Below are 13,397 nucleotides of genomic sequence, written 5' to 3'. Positions count from 1 at the left end.
TCATTCACTGTAATCCCCACATGTATTAATCAGGCTCTGATTATTGTATGGATAATTTGATTAAGAAATAATGAAGCATCAAAACGTTCCTTAACATAAGTTTTAGGCACAGCAAAAAGGACTACGGTGATGAACAGGCGTCCCCGTTGTATATGGCTTAATGTGTACAGTAGGCTACTGTGACTTTAAAGGGGTGTTGGTTCGCTGAGAGGTAACAGATAGGTTTAATTCCCTCTGCTAAGAACACATCGCACATCTCGGAGCCTCTCTGCCTTTTATCCAGCGGTGTCTTCATTGCTTTCAAGAAGACCTTCTCAAAGGAAAAGCCGTGCGTGTCAGCCGCTGCACCCTTCCCGAAGCGATGGGAGGTACAGGCCTGATACTGCCGCCGTTGTTATTTCCCTGTCGTGAGCCTGTCATCATTTATTTCCCACAATAGCAATCTGATCAGCATATTCATCATGTTTTCTCCCGTGACAGAGGCCGAGACGCGCCAGAAATTGCTGCGCAATGTGAAGAAAGAGGTTCGTTGGATTTTATGTCTTTGTCGCTCATCACAGTTTATGTTTACTGGCACTGTAGACTTAGACAATGTGTGTGTGCGTGCGTGCGTGCGTGTGTGCGCGCGTGTGTTTGTGTGGACATCGTTCATCGGGTGTGAGCCACGACTACGCCATAGGCCTGTTTATCATAAAATGTACCATTGTTTTTATATAATGAAAGCGGATGTAATTAGGCTGCCATTAAAATGGCATGTTTTGGCTGCTGTCATATACAGGCGTTAGAGTCTAACGCCTGTATATGACAGCATCCAAGACAAACGTCTAACGGTTAGACGATGCTGACGATGCCAGTGATGATGCTGATGATGATGATGATGATGATGCTGATGGTGGTGGTGGTGAAGATGATTTTATTTCAGGTGGAAAAAAACTACATTTATAAGGAGCTGTGTACATTATCCTTTGTTTCTATCCATCCAAACCTGTTTTTTTCATATCCTGGAATAGTCTCTCTCTCTCTCTCTCTCTCTCTCTCTCTCTCTCTCTCTCTCTCTCTCTCTCTCTCTCTCTCTCTCTCTCTCTCTCTAATCATGGTTAACATGTTTTCTATAACACACCATCTTATTTTATTTTTAAATATTAAAGGTGTAACCCTTGCCTCTGTTTCATTGGCATTTTAGTGGTAAATGAAATGCAAAAAGTCCAACCTAAACTGGATGATTGTGACTGAAATTATGATCCATTTGGATATTAATCTACATCGAAATTAAAGACATCACACCTCAGACTGTTCCAAACTGCTCAGTGACTCCACGACTCCCCAGGGAGAAAAAACTGGATGTTTTATTCATTGCTGAGAAAGACCGGTGCTTCCATTCTTATCGTGTCCGTGCTCCCCCTCACCTGTGACTCATTGCCTCTCAAACATCCATGTCTCTGGTGCTAGATCCTGCAGCAAGGAGGGGCTCAGCTGTGATACATAGATTTAAAGCACAGCATATGACTAAAACATCATATTTATAGCATTTAGATTTTTAGTTCAGGTTGATAAAGCAGACTTTTCAGGTTCTTTTTCCCATAAGAAGAACAGGGACCCAAACATGTTGTGGCCATCAAACATCTCATCTGCAAATATGGGATTCTGGTCTCATGTTGATACAATAGAATTCCATCTTTCATCTTAATTTCTGACAAGACTGTTACAACTCATTCTTGGTTCATACAGCAGAGCGTCAGTTTTACGGTGCAGTGTTGTATTGCTTATCAACACACATCAATATTTTGCAGAACATAATTTTTCCAGCTCCATAACAAGCACTACTTCAGTAAAATGTTAATCTCTAAAATTGTATTGATTGATTGATAATGATGATGATGATGATGATGACAGAAGTGACAACAAGCCAATTAAAATAACTGACATTGTATGAGGTTATCTCTTGGCTTGGAGAATACAAATGTATACATTATGTTATAAACATTAAGATGTGTATGAACCCGACAGGGACGATCACACACTGTGACAATACCAGAGGGAAATCTATACTATCTGATAGTGCCTGCCCTATGCATCTCAGTTGAGACATTCCCAGAGGAACAGTCGTAGGTGTCAAGAACAAAGTTTCGTCAGAACATCTAGAAAAGAACTAAATCCATTTGAGTCTTGAGGGAAACCTCAGGGTTTCCATGCTCCAGTAAACAAAAGGACTAAATGCATCTGTTATAGTTTTAAAAGAGACAAAAGTGTGTGGTGCTCTTAGATTATGAGGGAGTGCAAATGACAAATGAGTTTATACAATAAATTAATAATTTGGTCTGTATGTTTTCCTCATGATTGTGTTGTGGGACTGCACCACTCCTCATCATAACCTATTGTAGCGTAACCCCCATTGCTTCCTGTTGTGCTTCTTGTTTGGACTCCCTGTCACCTTATGTAACTGTGTCAGACAGATTAGGTCTTGTCTCATCGTGTACCTTTCTCTATTAGGTGAAACAAATTATGGAGGAGGCCGTAACGAGGAAATTTGTGCACGCAGACAGCAGCCACATCATATCCTTCTGCGGTAAATGTGTTTTTGTGATTACAGTGCACAATAAGACATCTTTTCCGGTCAGGGTATTCCAAAATTCAGGGTACATGCTCAAGGCCTTGTTCCATTAGCTTTATAGTTTAACATTACCTAAGGAATGGGTATCATAGGCTACACAAGAGGGGGCTATAACGAGGGAGAGACAAAGTAAATAAGAGAGAGTCATTTTGTAGCATAATGTTGTTTTGTGCAGCTTAGAAAAACTTTTTGGAACGTTGTGTATCTAGTTTCAGAGATAATAGCACAGGACATGCTGTATTTGAACACTAAGCCACAGTAGTTGTTATAACCTCATTGACATGTACAGTGAAGATGGTTGACATCATTCCGTGTCAAGTCGTCACCTACTACGAGTTCATCATCACAATGAAAAATGGTTCCCTACAGTCTGTTCAAGCAATTTCTTTTTATAATGCTATTAGTCATCATGTTGATTTATATTTAATAAGGTGGATTGATGGTTATGTACTAAAGTACACTAACACCCTTCAAAGGCGTTGATACTAACCAGGAGTGAGGCGTGTGTGATTCACGTCCCTCATATCCTAGCAACGGTGTATTGGACAGATTTTAGTCTATTTCTACTTGTGCCACCTGTGCTTGCTTTTCACCGTTTATTTTTATTTTTGTATTCAAAAAATATGAAGGCTTGAGGCTTTCACAAAGAGGATATTATACCTCACTCATGAAATAAAAACAAAACTCAAAGGCAAGTGAAGCGATTCTACCTTGTGGACACAAAAACATGAACAAAATTGAATTGAAAAAAAAATCTAAATCAAATAATGGTCAATACTCTGTGTATGTTTGTGTGTGTAGCTGTAGTGGAGGCCTGCATTCTTCATGGGCTGAAGCGACGTATTGCAGGTCTGCTCTGCAGTAACAAGGTTGCAGCACTCTTTATGAAGGCGGCAAAAAGCTTCTCGCCTGCTGAGGAACTCTGCCACAAGGTCCAGGAGGTGGAACAGCTCATCGAAAACAGGTGAGATGTTAACTTCCGTCGGTGCGAGGCCAGTTACACAAAAGCATCATATGCTTTCCACTTTTCTAGTCTTGTTTATCCTTCCCCTTATTGCTTTACTTTTATGTGCAATAATGCATCCTAATACCTCGTCCTGTTCTATGCGTCTGTTCCACTCTCACCACCTATACAGACATCTCATCTGTCAGGTTTCTCTTCTGTTTTTCAGCAAGCAGAACAATTCTTCCCTGAGTAATGACCGCAGTCGGCAAAACAAGTTGGCCAACCTCCCCCCTCAGGCACTGAAACACATTTGGATCCGAACTGCACTGATGGAAAAGCTCCTAGACAAGATTGTCGTGTACTTGGTGGAGAACAGCGGGTATTGTTATGCATCATTTAATGCAATTACAAGCCACCGGCTCTAGAAGATTATATCCTCCGTTCAATTCTAAATAATGAATAAAATAACTAAATAAAATGTTCCAAATATTGTGTCCTGCAGTGCCTTCTATGAGAAAGAAGCCATGCTGATGGATCCTGTGGATGGACCAATTCTTGCATCTCTATTGGGTATTTATAAACTGCACTAACCAGCACATGGACCACACTGAAACCCTTTGGCCTTACTGTACTAACTTTTCGTATCTGAACAACTTTAAACTCATTAACCTTGTTTCACAGTCGGCCCCTGTGCTTTGGAGTACACCAAAGTTAAGACTGCAGACCATTTCTGGACGGACCCATCTGCTGACGAGCTCGTGCAGCGGCATCGCATCCACAGCGGCCACTGTCGGCAGGATTCACCTTCAAGACGGCCTGCCCTGGTTAGATAGTGAAGGCTTTGATTGATTTTTCTCAAATAATCAGTTATATAAACTACTGGGTGTAATATATCTGATGTCTTCTTAACTTGTACCAGATCCAGAAGAGACAGTCCAGTGGTAGCATGGATGATCGCCCTCTGATGTGGGTGAGGGACTATGTTGAATCACTTCACCAAAACTCCAGAGCAACACTTCTGTTTGGGAAAAACAATGTGCTGGTGCAGCCGGTGCGTGTTTTTTTTCTTCTAATACAACAATAACACAATCCTTTAAGAGAGGCTGGTTTATTTTCTGGGGACCTGGGTGCATCTGTTATAGTATGGCAGACATGTTGTGGTTTGAAAGCTCCTACTTGTGTCTGCAGAGAGATGACATGGAGGCCATCCCAGGCTACCTTTCTCTGCATCAAACTGCAGACGTCATGACACTGAAATGGACACCCAATCAGCTGATGAATGGCAATGTGGGGGAGCTAGATTCTGAGAAAAGGTGAGGCCGATAGAACCCAATCAAAGAAAACAAACTTGTTTTTACATTACACTCAATGGCTCCTATTTTCTCATCTTTCTTTCAGTGTTTATTGGGATTATGCTATGACAATTCGTTTGGAGGAGATTGTGTATCTCCACTGTCATCAGCAAGGTAAAGTATCAACTTTTAATGTTTTAAGCACCCAACGTAGGAGTTTAAAGAGTTATTCATCTTGGTTTTTTATTTTGTTTATTTCTCCAGTGAACAGTGGTGGGACTGTAGTCTTGGTGAGCCAGGATGGGATCCAGAGACCTCCTCTACATTTCCCCAAAGGAGGCCACCTCCTCCAGTTTCTGACCTGCCTGGAGACCGGCCTGCTACCTCACGGGCAGCTGGACCCACCGCTCTGGAATCAGAGAGGAAAGGTCAGCATGAACAGAGGATAACAAAATACTTCTGTAGCATCTTATTTCCAATCATTTCTGCAATAATGCTACATTTACCTACAGCTACAATCTGTTGTGACAATCCTCGGCAAAACATTTCCTTTCCATTTTACAGGGTAAGGTTTTCCCCAAACTGCGAAAGAGGAGTCCACACGGCTCATGTGATTCTGTATCCGATAAGGAAGATGATGAAGCAACCGATTATGTGTTTCGGATCATCTTTCCTGGCATTCAGATGGAGTTCAGTAAGTGTCTTTAATTGTCCTGCTCTGCCTCCCTGAGTTAATCTAATAAAACATCACTAGAGATTAGATCTACGATCGCATTACTCTCTTAATACTGATTTACAGATTAGACCATTTCAGTTTAGATAAATCTGTTTTCCCTCTGCATATATCATATTTACATGTACATCTTTCTAATTAATTTATCTACAATTTTAAGCTGATACATTTCATATCTTTGTCCTGCCTATCCTGTATGTCCATTTCACATTATAGTCCCAACGACAATAAGGCAACTTTGCATGGACATACAGTAATTTGTATGCAACATCCCCATCTCCATCCCCATCTTTTTTTTCTCCATTTTTTCTCCATCTTTCTTATTATTTGCAGACATGCTCTTTTATATCCAAAACTATTGGAATTTCATCTGGTTTTACTTAACTATGATGATGATAGTAGCAACGGTACTGATAAGGGCTATCATGCTGTGCAGTGGCCCTGGAGCTGATGGACCAGGGCGTGAACTTGTGGCAACCGACGCCCAGAAAGTCCTCCTGCTCCTCCTGCTCACAGAATGGCTCCTCTGAAGGCTCTCTGCCAAACGGCTGTAATCAGGAAAGGTAAGTATTTCCCAGGGACAGACCCAAATATAAATTCTGATTAATCCAGTTGAATTTGCCATTCCTTTCCTACCAGGGCTCCCTTAAAGCTCCTTTGTGACACCATGAAGTACCAGATAATCTCCCGTGCTTTCTATGGATGTGAGTATACAAACAACTGTCGATTAACTTTGATTCATTGGGGAATAATTCAATTCCTAAAGAAACAACAGTTTTTGTAAATATGAAAACTTGTATCTTTCCTCTCCAGGGCTCGCATACTGCCGTCATCTGTCCACAGTTCGTACGCACCTTTCTGCTCTGGTCAACATCACTATAGTTGACCCTGATGTGCCCTGTAATGCCCGAGGAGGACTCTCTGTGGAGGTCTGGGGCCGTTTCCTTAAGGACAGCTCTGTAAGATTCACAGTGAAACACCAGGCCATAAGATTGTTTTGGGGTTTAATTAATTACAGTATTAAATGGTTCTTTTGAAAAGTCAGCATTGATTAGTACCAAGACCTAATCTTTTTCAGGCGTATGAGGAGGAGGAGATACACAGGCTTGTGTATTTTGGTGGTGTGGCTCCTTCATTACGCAAAGAGGTCTGGCCCTTCCTTTTGGGACACTACCAGTTTACCATGACTGAGAAATGCAGGCTAGAGGTATTTCCATGTGCTGTCAGACTTTATGATTATAAGACTGTTAAGTACACATATACACCACGGGGGATGTTTCTATCTGTGTTAACACGAGGGTTCTGTTTCAGATTGATGAGCAGATGCGGACCATGTATGAGCAGACTCTAAAGGAGTGGCAGGGTTGTGAGGCCATAGTCCGTCAGAGGGAGAGGGAGAAACATGCTGAGGCCCTCGCCAGATGTTCGACCGGAGCCAGTGTGGAAAGAGGGCCAGTGCAGCGGGACTCCACCATCAGTACAGATGCAAGTTTGACCTTTTGGCACAAAATGTCCTGCGTTATGTAATCGTGATAAAAACTTGAAAGCGAACTGTTTATAATATTATGACATTTCCAACCAAGTTGACAATTCTGCTTTTTATCTCTTGTGCGATGCTTTTCTCCACTGCAGTCGTCTCTAAGTAGCAGCTCAGAACAACAGAATGCCCACTCACAAAGTGATTCCAGCAGCACGCAGGTAATTTCTCATGAGCATGAACATCACAATGATCTTTTGTAAAAAGTGTTTGGACACATATAACTTTTCTAGACATTCCATAACTTAAATAGTAAATGTTTTGTTACCGCTATTCTTTGTCCCAATTATATTAGTCAAAAGAATGGCGGGACCTTCATAGTTCACTTGGAAAAAAATACTGCATTAATGAACCGTGTTGTCAGAAAGTTGTACATGAATGATAAAGACCTCTCAGCTTTGTTAGTGGCTCTGTGAGGCTGCACTGTGTTGCCTTTAGTTTTTATGTTATTTGGTCATAAATCAAAGAAATGAAGAAAACTGAAATGTGTTACCTTCATGATGGCTCTAGATCAAAAGGTCAGAGACTCACCAAAGTGATTACATTTGAGAGTCAGAGGGGGTCACGAATGTGTGTACCAAATAACATGACAATCCATTTTATAGTTGATGAGATTGTGACAAAAAGTCAGGGGAATAACAAAGTCATTAAGATACATTATCTGGGATCCATGATTGTCTGCACAAAATGTTGTGCCCATTCAGCAAATAATTGTTATGCTATTTGGCAGGATTAGTTAAAGATTGGACTTGCAGGACTAGAGGATTGTCAGGGAATCACCAAAATCACGAGGTGTCATCCTCTCAGTATGTCTACTAAATTTCAAAGCAATCCATCCCATAGTTTTTGAGATGACTCTGTCTTCAAAAGTATAGTATACCTTAGAAAATGTTCTGCAGCAATGTTAACCCATGTAAAACCACAGTAGAATTCCTCAACTTTTGTCCATTTCATTGCTTCGGGACACACAATGGATTGAATGCTGACCCCTTTCCTTTGGTTATCAGGTATTTGAATCAGTTGAGGCAGTGGATCAGATTGAGACTGAGCCCAGGCTTGAGGAAGGAGAAGCACAGCAAAGTAGTCCACTGAAGGAAACCACAAGTGGCACTGCAGACACCCCACAACTTCCCTCCAGCAGCCCCTCCTCCCCGGGTCTGTCAAATCAACACCTGGATTCAGAAAACAGCCTTCTTGTAACAGAGTCAGCTGTTGGAGCTGCAACTGCTCAGCAGTCAGAAGCATCACAAGTCACACATGAAAAACCTACAACTGGATCACAGTCCGGAGGTGAGGATGTAATGGACCCAGTAGCCAAAGCTGAGATTTCAGAGACAAAGATGGAGAAAGTTCCAGAAGGTGAGATGGTTAAGGACTGTGGAATCAGTAAGTTACAAGAGACATCTGAATCGAAAGAAAAACCTGAACTAGAAGAAACAAAATCTGAGAAATCTGAAGATTTAAAAGCAGTCGACACAAATATGAATTTAAGAAGTATTCCAGAGAGCACTAATGTTCTGAAGCTAGAAACAGAGATTCATAATGAATATTTCCAAGCACCTCCACTCGGGCAGACCTTGACTTTTCAAGCACACAAGAGCAAAGATCTGGAAGTGGAGCCATTATGTCCGCCTTTAGCAGAAAAAGATGCTAATCCAGAGGGTGAAAAAGAGCCGGAGATTTCTGAAAAACCTGAGCCAGCTTCAGAAAAAAAGACCTGTACCACAGAGCCAGAAAGAAAGGACGCAGAAGGAACAGTTAGTGATTTGGCTGAAATCAAAAAAGACAAAGCTGCAGAATTTCCATTTGAGAAACCTGGTTCAAATTCACCTGTCAGACAAGTACTGAATGCTCTCCAGTCTGCGTCGAGGGGCAGCCTTTCATTATCGTCCCACTCCCGGCAGTCTCCGGACACAGCAGATTCAGATGACTCTCCTTCGGCTCTGGAAATGGAGGACATTCCTGCAGGGACATGTGTGACCTCTGAGGATATCAAGGCCAGGCCTTTGGCAGGTCTTGCTGCTCCCCCTGTCCCCCTTGCGCAAAGACAGAAAATGGCATCAGAGGACCTTGTCCTAGATCACCATCTGGACACAGCCTGTAACACCAGTCCTGAGGGCACCGACCTGGGCCTTTCTGAAGAGGAGCCTGAGATGGAAAATGTGCTCACTGAACCAGAAGAGTCTGCAGAGGTGGGAGGAGACGCCAAACACGACGAATCCTCAGAAGAACAAACCTATTCCGTAAGCATTACACATGAAATGCAGACACACTTCTTCTTTTGATCACAAGCACATGCTAACAGAATTCATTTTTTTTTTTGCAGCAAGAAACACTGGACATGTATTTGATCAATTTACATCGCATCGACAAAGATGTCAGACGTTGTGACAGAGCATACTGGTACTTCACTCCTGAGAACCTGGAGAAGCTGCGTAACATCATGTGCAGGTAAATGTGCCGCCATGCTTAGTGTCTCTGACGTTTGTCTTCAACCCAAAACAATAATGTCTGAAAAAAACTTGGTTGACTTTGCAGTTACGTGTGGCAGCATCTGGATACAGGTTACGTCCAGGGGATGTGCGATCTGCTGGCTCCCCTGCTGGTTATTCTAGACGACGGTCAGTGACACTTTACTGCAAACTCTATCACTACACTTACCGAAATGCACATAAATGGCTAATAGTCACTCTTTTTTTTAATGTGTGTGCTTCACAGAGGTCATGGCATTTAGCTGCTTCACTGAACTAATGAAGAGGATGAACCAGAATTTTCCACATGGTGGTGCCATGGACTCTCACTTTGCCAATATGCGTTCTCTTATCCAGGTATGTACATATCTGTGCATCTAACACATGTGTCGCCTGTATATTCATAAAAGCCGTAAAACAAAGATAACATTTTGTTTTTATACTAATAGATCCTGGACTCCGAGCTGTTTGAACTGATGCAGCAGAATGGAGATTACACACACTTCTACTTCTGTTATCGCTGGTTTCTACTTGACTTCAAAAGAGGTGATTTGCTTGAGTTGTCCATTAATGAGAATTTTGCAATTTGTATAACATGGTACTGAATGTAATCTTATCTATTTGTTTGTTGTTTGCACAGAAATGGTGTACGATGACGTATACTCTGTGTGGGAAACAATCTGGGCCGCCACATACACCTCCTCTGACCACTTTGTGCTCTTCATTGCTCTGGCCCTTGTGGAGATGTATAGAGACATCATCCTAGAAAATAACATGGACTTCACGGACATCATCAAGTTCTTTAATGGTAAGATAAGACGATACGGTGGAAAACATGTTGCCAATTAAGTAAACCAGTTGATTAAAATTATATTTCAGCTATGATAATATAGAATACTTTCAAAATATAAATTCCACTCACTCAGTATCAAGGAGAAAATAAACTGTTGATTATTCTAAATATTACAAAGTATGTTACAAAGATTTTAAAATTCTCTTCTCAGAAATGGCAGAGCGACACAACGTTCCGCAGGTCCTGATGATGGCTCGAGACTTGGTCAACAAAGTGCAGACGCTCATAGAAAACAAGTGATGCTGCCGTGTCTGCTGCTGCTCCCACATTTCTCTGTGCTTAATTTGTCTTAAGATACTGACACAACCACACACACACACACACACACACACACACACACACACACACACACAATAGTAGTTTATTCAAGAGGAAAGGAATACATGTAAATGAAATGCAGTGATTGGTACGTACCGAAAAGACAACTGGTCATTATTTTAAGACTTCTTTCCAGTTGTTCCTCTCTATATTCAGGAGATTCAATTATTGCCAGTAAATTTATTTTGAAAGTGTTATTGTTCACCTAGTGAATGTACCCTTGATGAAAATGCTTCAGGATGTTATTTATTTTGCCTTAAATTGAGCTATTTGTTTCAGGGATACAGCAACCAAATTTGTCACTGTATTGTTCTTCTAATGAGGTTGATTTTGTTCAGTTATACACATCTCGTGATGCACTTGAATATATTTTCAATATTGTTATTATTTTTTGCTGAAATTGTAGCTGACATGTTTAAACATCTTGTGATGCACTTGAATATATTTCAGTAATAATAATGCCTGGCATTATCGGATGATTTGGTTTCGTAAACGTTAGAGGTACATTAGAGGAGGTTGTGTCCACGTCGTATGTGTGGTTTGCTTCTCAAAAGCCATTTTGAGGACCTCATGCTGGCTTCTCTGGGCCTTGATGGTTCTCTTCCTGTGCTTGTATCTGATGCACACACACTTGCAGGATATCCAGACCGGAGCTGTGAACTCTGTGCAGTCTTGCATGATTGCACATAGTTTGCATACAGTACAGTATCGCTCTTTTCCTCCGTTACCAAACTGCCATACTTTGTGCTACTTCTATCTCTGACCTCCTTGATGCATTGATTCACTTTCTTTTTCTGTGCAGACTGGTTACTGCTACTGCTTTAAATGGGCACTCACATTCTTCTCACCTCAAATAACACAATGCCGCTCAGGCTGACGAATTCAGCAGTTTCTCACTATATATACAGTGCTAACGGATTCTACTTCTTTGCAGCATTGCTGCTATGGTGGTTCATTTTGAGCTGGTGGTAAACTTAAAGGGGGTGGCAGTGAGGGAAGCATTCTTCTTTTGCACTCTACACTTCTCTTTTCCACTTTGAGATCAGTTTAATATTTTTTGGGCCTGCCGATCTTGGTTGCCTTTAACACGCTCTAGTCCATTATTTTGATATGCCCAAACGTTTAGCAACATGTCTTACAATGACTAATGATGATTTCCTGGAGTAACTGTGCATTTCTAACTTCATTATTACCTCAAGATCCCCATGTCCATATCTGTTGACAAAGAGCTCTGCTTGCTAAACACTTCAATATCATGACTTTAGCTTTGACATGTTTCCTCTGCTGCATTTCGTTTCCTGTAAAGCTAGTGTACACAGAAAGCAGCCTCCACCTTGATGAGCTCACCTATTTCATTAATTCATTTGAAAGAGCAGTCCTCTTGTGCTTAGCTTGTTAAATTGTATCCGGCGCCCTCCAGTTCCTTGGAGGGCTCTCTTTTTAGCTCGACTGAAATGGTCACCAGATACATCTATTGTACACCTCCTCACACAGTTGCTGTGCATTGTGCTGTATTACAGTGCTGCTTAGACTGTCACAGCTCCAGCTACTTGTATATTGGATCTTGTTGAAGCCCTCTTCAGGTTTTCACAGTCTAGTGAGTGCCAGAAGGTGAAGTTATTACATAAAGGGTCAGGTCAGTGGTAGCTAGTCAGTAGTATGTAGCCATGCGGATCATTTTGGTTTTATATGTGTATGTTTACAGCACTGAATCTTCTGCTGCTAATCTAATACAGTGGAAGTTAATCATTTGTTCAGCTGAAAATGAACATGTATTGGCAACGTGTATTTCCAGAAACAATGCGCTGGAGACCTTGATGTCATTATTTAAATTGGTTTAATGAGGTCTAATAAAGCCTAATAAGGTCTGTGAATCTGATCTATTTTGCAGAAGTTCTACATGGATTCAATCTTATAATCTTCGCAGATAAATACAAAACTATCTACATGGCTAGATACCAGTAAAAGTATGTCAGAAAATGTATTGGTGACACATTTACAGTTACAAATAGCCATAACACACCCATGTTCGGTTCACTGTGGCTTAAATACCAGTGTTTTGATATCACTGCTAATGCGTCTCCACACGATCTTCTAAAACATGCCCGAGTATTGCTGTTTGTGCATTGCTGTGTTTGTTGTCAGAAGATTTACTGTATACAATGTGTTAAAAAGAAACAAAGAAAGTACATATTTATAAAATGCAATACAATGTCTGTATATGGGCTTTATCGGATTATAATGAACAGAAAGATAAAAATGTGCCATTGGAAATAAATATATTTTTTATTTTTTTCTGTCTTCTCAAACTGTCACCTGGTATAATTAATTTATTGCGTATTAAAAATATTATATTTTGCATCCCATGTGCCTCATGTATATTTTCACATTTGACATTTTCATACAAGTTAGTTTCTGTGGTTAGCACTGGTGCCTCGTTTGTCACTCGGCCTTTAAACGATAGGTTCTTTGTTTTGAAGTTAAATCTAAGCAACACTTGAATGTCCATGTGTACTTTGTAATAGTTTTGGTTGCTGTTACATATTTTCCTTACTAGTCATGAAAAGAGCCCTTCTTAATGTGACTTTGATGGCAGAGCTGTAGAACAGTCCTCATTCTGTGCAAAGATGCATTAC

General features: G+C 41.0%; 1 protein-coding gene across 2 annotated transcripts; it reads left to right on the top strand.

Annotated features, from left to right (window-relative positions):
- Nucleotides 1-205: 205 nt before the first annotated feature.
- sgsm1b (small G protein signaling modulator 1b) lies at nucleotides 206-13,122 on the top strand. Of its 2 annotated transcripts, XM_068706171.1 has the most exons (25): nucleotides 206-368; nucleotides 481-524; nucleotides 2,491-2,566; nucleotides 3,413-3,575; nucleotides 3,784-3,936; nucleotides 4,060-4,127; nucleotides 4,239-4,381; nucleotides 4,477-4,608; nucleotides 4,746-4,870; nucleotides 4,956-5,023; nucleotides 5,114-5,277; nucleotides 5,414-5,543; nucleotides 6,019-6,145; nucleotides 6,222-6,286; nucleotides 6,396-6,541; nucleotides 6,661-6,789; nucleotides 6,894-7,067; nucleotides 7,215-7,280; nucleotides 8,127-9,362; nucleotides 9,446-9,570; nucleotides 9,658-9,740; nucleotides 9,838-9,947; nucleotides 10,040-10,136; nucleotides 10,231-10,398; nucleotides 10,595-13,122. In XM_068706171.1, exons 1-25 carry the CDS (start codon nucleotides 362-364, stop codon nucleotides 10,681-10,683), a joined length of 3,888 nt encoding a protein of 1,295 aa, XP_068562272.1. In that variant the 5' UTR covers nucleotides 206-361; the 3' UTR covers nucleotides 10,684-13,122. The 2 variants fall into 2 exon arrangements, with proteins under 2 accessions (XP_068562272.1, XP_068562271.1); XM_068706170.1 differs by lacking the exon at nucleotides 206-368 and having other exon boundaries at nucleotides 462-524.
- The last annotated feature ends 275 nt before the right edge of the window (nucleotides 13,123-13,397 follow it).

Source organism: Cebidichthys violaceus, unplaced genomic scaffold (genome assembly GCF_023349555.1).
Source record: "Cebidichthys violaceus isolate CVI_PGR_0920_01 unplaced genomic scaffold, fCebVio1.0.p SCAF_12, whole genome shotgun sequence".
Classification (NCBI taxonomy): Eukaryota; Metazoa; Chordata; class Actinopteri; order Perciformes; family Stichaeidae; genus Cebidichthys; species Cebidichthys violaceus.
The sequence above is the reverse complement of the archived record's forward strand: the minus strand, read 5'-3'. Positions and strand labels throughout refer to the sequence as shown.

Coding starts and splice junctions, on each gene's coding strand:
- sgsm1b (XM_068706170.1), top strand. CDS start 462: ATGTTTTCTCCCGTGACAGAGGCCGAGACGCGCCAGAAATTGCTGCGC. Junction 4,128..4,238: donor AATTCTTGCATCTCTATTGG/GTATTTATAAAC, acceptor CTTGTTTCACAG/TCGGCCCCTGTGCTTTGGAG. Junction 10,137..10,230: donor TCTACTTGACTTCAAAAGAG/GTGATTTGCTTG, acceptor TTGTTTGCACAG/AAATGGTGTACGATGACGTA.